The 8000-nt window shown below is 56.9% G+C and overlaps 1 protein-coding gene across 2 annotated transcripts in view; it reads right to left on the bottom strand.

The window, feature by feature from the left end:
* The window catches only part of ABCA3 (ATP binding cassette subfamily A member 3), a 29624-nt gene extending 25680 nt beyond the window's left edge, over window positions 1-3944 (bottom strand). Inside the window, exons 1-2 of one of the 2 annotated variants that reach the window (XM_017745735.1) lie at window positions 3487-3640; window positions 71-100 (exon numbers count right to left, since the gene is read on the bottom strand). In XM_017745735.1, the coding sequence (XP_017601224.1) occupies window positions 71-100; window positions 3487-3540 (84 nt within the window). In that variant the 5' untranslated portion in view covers window positions 3541-3640. Of the gene's footprint in view, window positions 1-70; window positions 101-3486 lie in introns of both variants that reach the window. The other variant, XM_017745734.1, reaches the window with a different exon arrangement.
* Between the last annotated feature and the right edge of the window lie 4056 nt (window positions 3945-8000).

Genomic DNA, 8000 nt, shown 5'->3' on the forward strand with positions numbered 1-8000 from the left:
GGGGGGTGACGGAGTGCACGCGGTGCCGCAGCGCGATCAGGATGGCGGCGAAGAGCAGCGGCAGGCACACCTCGATCACTGTCACCAGGATCTGCCGCTTCTGCGGGGCAGGGAAAAGGTACAAAGATGGGGGTAAGGCTATAAAATACATTATATGTCTATATATACACAGACATCTAGATATCTACCATGGTATGTGTCTATACACGGATACCTATCCATATATAGCACACTCTCTCTCTCTCGATAAAAAAGAAGCGCAAACACAGAAGGTAGATGAGCACAGTAACGAGGTTCAGGCCATGAGAACACCACGGAGCAGCAGCATTCTTGCATTCCACAAGGTTTCACAACCTGGGTTTTTCCAGAGCCCAGGAATGATGCTGTGCTGGTTCCCACATCCTTCAGGACTCTCCAGCCAAAGTGTCCCCTACCCTAAGCAGTGCTCCAGCTCAAATCAGCCTCCATTAGAGCCTTCCTCACCACGTTGCTGGGTTGAATGACCCAGGCTGGTCCTTTGCTCCTTCCCCGTGACCTGGGGCTCTGCCACGTGCAGCAACGCTGCTGGAACCAGTGAAACTTTTCCTGCAGGAGCTGAGTTGCTCCAGGCAGCTGGACATGGGATCTGCATCCCAGGATGGGGCCCAGCAGAGCCTCCGGCTACAGGACAGCTGCAGCACGGCAAGCACACCCGTGGGCATACCCAAGCCACTCCTGCACTGCACACAGTGGCTCATTTTTTCTTTCTTTTAATTGAGGCTCAAGCAACTGGAGAATGAACTCAAACCCTGCACTCAGGAGGGAGCATCATCCATCAATTCCCCCAGGGCTACCTCTCCTGCACAATTCCCCCTAGCTAGTAACACCCCCCACCAACACAGGTTCATTAGCATCGACCCAGGTCAATTAGCATTTCAAACTGGTGTCCAGGGGAACTGTGGTCATCTGAGCAACCTGGTCTAGTGGAAGGTGTCCCTGCCCATGGCAGGGGAGTAGGAACAAGATGAGCTTTAAGGTCCCATTCAACCCAAAACATTCACAATTCTGCTATCTCTGACCATGGGGCCAAGGGGAGCGCTGGTCCCAACCAGCACCATGCAGCACACCTGCCTCCCTGCAGTCTCACTCCCCTGATGTTCTACTCCAGTGCCAGGATGTGCTGAAGGATTCATGCTCGCAACATCACTGTAAAGGTCAGGCTTGCTCCCAAGGAGAGTAGCAAGCACCAGGCTGTTCCCATTGGAAACTGCATCACCCATGTGGGGAAGGAGTGGAGAGGGAGGCACAGAGCTCGGCTGGGCACACCATGGTTCACCATGGGCAGGGGGGCACAGCTTAGCTGAGCGCTTGGTGCAGCAGCCAGGCAGGTCCAGGGGAGGAGAGCTGAAATTTGGACCTGTGTTGCCTTATTTCACTGGCCCAGAGAAGTTGTGGCTGCCTCATCCCTGGAAGTGTCCAAGGCTAAACTGGATGGGGCTTGGTCTAATGGAAGGTGTCCCTACCCATGACGGGGGGGGGAATGATTTGATCTTTTAGGTCCCTTCCAACCAAAACCAATTCTGTGATTTCCTCCTGCAAAACAAGCTGCCTTCACCCCAGCCCAGGCTCAAGAGCAGCACAGCACACTCAGCCTCAGCCACAGCCACAGCAGTGACAGCTCAGAGATGTCCCTGGCCACAGGGGTTCATGGCTGCTCACTCAGAGCACGTGCCTGGAGCAGCAGCAGCAGCAGCATTAACATTTTCTGAGGCCTCTGGCTAATTTGGGCTTCACAAGACGTGGGGATTTTCTACCCTCCCCTTTGCCAGGCTGGAAAGAGGAGCACCACTAGGAAAGAGGAGCACCAACGGCTTTCGTCTCACAACTTTGCTGTCTCAGCAACTGGATTGTATCCAGCAGCCAGTGGGCAGAATCTCCAGTGGGGCAGGTAGGGAGCCCTGAGCACAGCCTGGACATCCTGGGGAGGGAGACAGCCCCACAGGAGCCAGGGTGAATGGGATCTTGGACAGTGTTTCCTTCAGGGGATGGTACAGGGACTACGATTACCCTGGCTCTCAGCACCCACTGCCAAAGCCAGAAGCACCTCTTGGGGCTCCCCGTGGGAGGAACAGTCCACAGCCAGCCCTAGCAGCACAGGCAGGAGGCAGCAGCTCCGGGCAGGCAGGGAAAAAGGAGCTTTCCCAACAGCCACGCTCATAAAAGCGAACGCTGCAGATGTCTGATGGGTTTATAATGCAGCCCTGGCAGCCCAGCTGCCTCCCGCTGATTTACTATCGTACTAAACCTCTCCCTATCTCCTGGGCTGCCTCCAGAACAGCTCTCTGCCTCCCTGAACTTGCAGGCTCATACACATTCACCAGCCCTGCAGCAGAAGTCATTCAAGCGGTGTGTTCCAGAGGTGACAGGGATACTCATCCATAATCACCACCTCCGCCTGGCCAGAGCAGCTCAGGATGAGCCACATGTGCCAGCATCCATCCTCACAGCAGGGTGGGGGTGACTTGGGAGCTCTGTGTCTTTATCAGGAACAGGATTTTAGCTGTGTCCCCGCACAGTAAACCTAAGTCAGCTTGTGGCCTTGGAAAACCCGCCGAGACGTGTCCCCACTCTGGAGCACACCCAGAAAACGACGCTTTTCCCCTGCAGAGAGGATGGGGGATGCTCCTGGCTGCAAATCAGCCCTGCCACCAGTCCCTTTTGTCCCCTCCAAGGGCTGCTCCTTGTTCCGTGCCTGCTGGAAGGCCGGGTGCAGCCAGCACTTCCCTCTTCCTTTGGTTTATTTTTACAGCAATGCCGTGCTGAGCTGCAGACGGGTAGTTGAAAGCGTAAAGCCAGGCTGCAGCCAACCCTGCTCCGTCCTCTTCCCCCGAGCTCTGCCAGGGCTGGCCCCGGGTCCCAGAGGAGCCACAGCATCTGCCTGGGAACACCCACACGCTGCTTAAAGGGGCTGCGGCCTCGGCCAGCACCAGCCGGGACCTGCCGGCCCTGACGTCCACAAATCCCTCAGCACCGCCCAGCTGCCACGCTGGGAGGTGGGCTGGCAATGGGTGCCAGTGGTTTAATATTTTTAAGACCTCTAAAAGCTGCTCCTAAGAGTGGTAGAAAACAATGGAAGGGAAAAACCCCCAGGGCTCCAGCGGTTTTGGAGGCACTGGCAGTGCAGGAGGAGGCTGCACAATGAGACAGCTCAAAAAACCCCACTGTCACATGGGTGGGTGTGTGGGTTACCCTGTCCCAGGAGAAGGGGAGCTACGCTCATGGCCAGAGGGCAGGCCGGGGACAAGGAAACTGAGCACATAGCACAGCCCATAAGGTCACACAGCTCAGCACAAAAGACACCACATGCACGAATAACCCAGTCTTCCTCCTAGAGATGCCCTGTGCCCACGGGGGAGGTTTCCTGGAGGAGCCAGAGGCTGGGCAAGCTCTGCTGTACCCCCATTTAGCGGTGTCAGAAGCGGCCTCCCAGGCGCAGTGCCAGCCTACCTGCAGGATGTAGTTCTTCCAGAGCAGCAGCCCAAACTGCCTGAGCACAACCATCCTCCCATCAGAAGGGGCCCAGCGCTGCCCCCGCCGCTCCGCAGGACCCTGGAAGAGAGGAGAGAGCCGTGAGTGCCAGGTGCTGGTGGAGCTGGGCAGCAGGAGGGCAGCGCCCCACACCCCATCCAGCCCAGGGCAGCTCTCGGCTTCCAGCCTGGTGCCACAGCAGCTGGCTTGACCCCAAACAGGGCAAAATAACCACTGTGTTCCATCTCCTAAGAGTAAGAGCCCCTGGTTTCTGGCATGGCTGTTCCCAGCAATGGAAGCTGCTCTTTCAACACCCAACCTGGGTCCTTCCCAGCAGCAGACAGGAACAGCTTTCCTCGAGCTGCAGGAGCACAGGGTTACAGAATCACAAACAGCAGCCCCAGGAAGGCCGTCAAACCCCTGGCAGCCCATTATTTTGGGATGGGTGGAGATTTCAAGTTGTGCCTCCACCTCCTGCCGTGTGAAGGGTTGGTTCTGCAACACTGCCGGTGCTTTCCCAGCAGAAACTCTCCCTCGGAGAGGCGAGCATCAGAAAAGGGTAGGGAAGCACAAGAGAAGGTCCGTGCGCTTGAGGACGATCCCCCGCCGCCTCCTCCCCCTCTCGGGAAGCATCCGCCATCCCTTCAAGTTGTTTGTGTCTCCATTTGCAGTGGCATTTCCTGACAGAGCACTGCTGTCCCATCAGGAGACATCAGGGCCAGGATTTTGGGCTTGCAGTGCGGCACAGAGAAGGAAGGGGCAGCCCTGGTACGAGCAAAGCCTCCTGCCCGCACTGCCGGACTCTGGGCAGCCCCCACCGAGCAGTGCCAGCCTCTGAGCACGGCACATCCCGACAGGATCACAGCGGGCAGCTGCTGGGGTCAGCTCCGAGCCATGCTCCGAAGCCTGGCAGCACTGAAAGCTGCCCAGGGACACGGATGGGCACACGACCCACGAGCAACGCCCTGGCAAATGCTCCACAGCACATTCTCCAGCCCTGGTTGGGATGGTATCGGCTCCTTGGACACGCCTGGCACCCAGCAACCTCAGCAGGGGTTTCAGGGTGGCACAGTAAGAGGAGGGGAGGGTGCTGACCCAGCCTGCCCGACCTTGGCTCCCAGGCCGGTGCCAGTGAATGCACACAGCGAGCACAGCTCCGGTGGCAACAGAGCTGCAGCAGGAGCAGCTGAGACACACACAGGGCTGCAGGCACAGCAACACCCGCCTGCCTCACCTGCTCTCTGCCACCAGCTCCTTGACCTCTGCAGGAGCCTTCTCCTGCCCTGGCAAACACCCTCCCAGCCTCAACCCGAAACCCAGGAGCCTTCTCCTGCCCTGGCACACACCTTCCCAGCCCCAACCCTAAACCAAAAGCCTTCTCCTGGCTTTGCAAGCACCTTCCCAGCCCCAATGCTAAACCCAGATGTGTTCTCAGAGCACGAAAAACCCGCCTTCTCTTTGCCACTCCATGCACAGAAGACAGATTCCTACAACAGTAGGGACATCTGTGTTCAAGGATCTTTCTCCAGGCAGGAGAAAGCAGAAGAGATCTTACACTTCAGCCCCAAAAAGTCCACCAGAACCCCCGCTCACAGCAAGCAGGAAAGGAATAGCAAGGGAGACTTGGCAAAGGAACCTTCAAGCGCCTCACAAAGTGCCATGTCTCCAGCTGACCTCTGGTCCACAGGATCCCTTAGCAGGTCCCCCAGACCCACACACACATACCCCACACAGCAGCACCTGAAACACCCCCAAATAAGCCCCCCTGCCACTGAGCAGAAACCTTTGTCATGCACCCCCTTGAAGGAATCCGGAGCAAACCAAGGGAATCCAAGCTGTGGCTCACTTTTAAGAGGATGAATGCTGCAGGTCAGGCAGGAGCAGGCTGCTGCCCTCGCAGAGATCCCAAATCCTGCTCGCCCCGCCGCACCCTCAAACTCAAGCTGCCCCCCCAACCACCCCCGCAGGTCTTACGGCTGCTGCTGGGAAAATGTCAAGCAGCTCTTGGGTAACACAAACACTGTGCAAAGACAGAAAACTCCGTTATTGCCAGTAAATGCTTTCCAAGTTTTTAAGTGTTCCAAGAAAACCCATTCTGGACCTTTTGCTTGCTGGAGGATGAGAGGAGGAAGAAGCTCTGTTGCAAAGGCTCTTACTGAATTTGAGAGCAAGAATGGTCTTCCAGGCTCTGGCATCCACAAAAATGATTTTTTTTTTCCAACCCAAAAGAGAAACCTGTTTTGGGAGGTGCTGCCTGGATCAGCCCCGAGATGCCCATGACCAGAGGCAGCTCAGGCAGGGCCCAGGGTCCATGTCTGGGCTCACGTGCGGCAGGAAGGGAGGGTTGAGTGCCACCAGTTGATGATGACCTCGGAGGCACCAAGGTGCCTCTCAGGAGGACACGGGCAGCACACTGGGCTGTCCTCGCCAGAGATGCTCCTGCCTGACCTCAAGCACTACAAGACAAGACTGAATTTCCCACCAAGAGGCAGGGCCAAAGATCTGGGGGAAGAGAGAGGTGACCACCACCAGCTTCTGCGAGAACAACCCAGTTCCTCTCCCCCTCACTGGAAATACCCTGCTCTCTGCACCTGCCCACAGCAGGAGGAAGGGTCTCCTGAATACATGAGTGTGGACTCACCCTGGCCATGCTCAGGGAGGTCAGCGAGGGAGGAGACACTCCTGCCTGCCCACAGCCTGCATGGGTGAACACAAGACTGGTCCTCACCACCTGGTCCCCACCAGCCCCTGTTGCAGTGCCAAGCTGTGCTGATAACGTGGCAGCACCAGCTGCCAGCCTGGACCGGAGCTGTTCTGCTGGTGGATTTAGATGAGGACAGGCTGAGGATCGTCAGGGATCAAAGCCACAGCATCCCACCTCCTGACCCACTTCCACACTGCCTTGCTGCCGGGAGGTGGCTGTGCCCGGCCGCCGCCTCAGCGGAAAGGGCTGAGCGAGCCGAGCAAAGGCCACGTGCTCCCGGGTGCTGGCAGTTATTTTAGAGCACACACCGCATTTCTGCTCTTCTGATGTCCCGTTCCCATAGAAACCAGCCCTGGAAATGGCAGACGTTGCCTTTTTTAATATAAACCCAGCGTTTCTCCCTGCCGGTTGGCACAGACACCGTGTCACCCCTATAAGACGAGCTGCCAGGTGCCTGCACCTCCACGGCTGTGCTGAGGAGCACGCGGTTCCTGGGGTGGTGGCATCAGACACCTAGCGAGGGCTGTCAGTCCCTGGGTACTTTCCATGCTGTAACTGGAGCAGGAAATTCCTCTCTGCTCTCCACAGTGTCTGTGTTGGAAATTAAAAGCACAAGCAGCCATAGCAGGGCAAGGACTTTTTATGGCCGCTGTTTTCAGGAAGAGCGAGTGATTTCCGACACGGGCACATGCAGAAAGTCCCGGGTCCTGCAAAGAGCAACCAGGGCCAGCAGCCACCAGACCGGCCAGGAGTGTTCAGTGACACACAGCAATCACTACTGGAGTGTTTTCACCCTCTCAGTGTTCACAGACATCTGGGAGTCACGATACAGCCAGACCATAAAAACCTCACCTTGGTTGTGCAAACAGCAGTAAAACTTTCTAAGAGGCTGCAAGGCTGGTGGGGTGCTGGGTGCTGCAGGGACCAGCGACCTCGCAGCCCTCTACAAACCCAACACCCAGTGCCCAACAGATACGTGAGTCTGGGTTTGACCCAGACAGGAACTTCAGCTTTGAAATAAAGAAGTAAACACAAATAGAGCTGGGGCTGGATCCTGTCTGCAGAATGCGGGGTTGGCTTGTGCACAGCTGCTGCCCTGCAGTGGGAGTGGGTCAATGGGCACAGGGAGCCTGATGGGCTCCATGGTTGTGTCTGTAACAGCCTTTGTGCTGGAGCAGCAGCAGGAGAGGGGGGACAAAGCTGCTGCAAGAGCTGGTCAACCCCTTTGCCTGAAAAACAACATCACTGGTTTGCCCAGCGAGTTTGCGCTTGCCCATAAAACAATAAACTGCAAATTCACTGGCCTCGTGGATTTAGCAAAATAACAAAGTCTGGAGCCCAACACATGGGTTTCTCATGGACCCTTGTACAACCCTGCTCCTGCCCTGCACTTGCCCAGTGGCTGGACAGGACAGGACACCCAGACAGCTGTGAGCAGAGGACAGGGGGATCCCTTCTGCTTCTACTTGGTTTTGAACACTTCCAGGGATGGGGACTCCACCACTGTCCTAGGCAGCCTGTTCCAGTGTCTGACCATGCTTTCCATGAAGAAATTTCCCCAATATTCAACCTAAACCTGCCCTGGCACAACCTTAAACTGTTTTCTCGTGTCCCATCGCTTGTTCCCAGGAGGCAGAGCCTGACCCCCACCTGGCTGCACCCTCCTGTCAGGGAGTTGTGGAGTGAGAAGGTCCCTTCTGAGCCTCCTTTTCTCCTGACTGAACCCCCCCAGCTCCCTCATTAGACTTGCGCTCCGGCCCCTTCCCCAGCTCCGTTCCCTTCCCTGGAC

Source organism: Corvus brachyrhynchos, unplaced genomic scaffold (genome assembly GCF_000691975.1).
Source record: "Corvus brachyrhynchos isolate BGI_N302 unplaced genomic scaffold, ASM69197v1 scaffold369, whole genome shotgun sequence".
NCBI lineage: Eukaryota > Metazoa > Chordata > Aves > Passeriformes > Corvidae > Corvus > Corvus brachyrhynchos.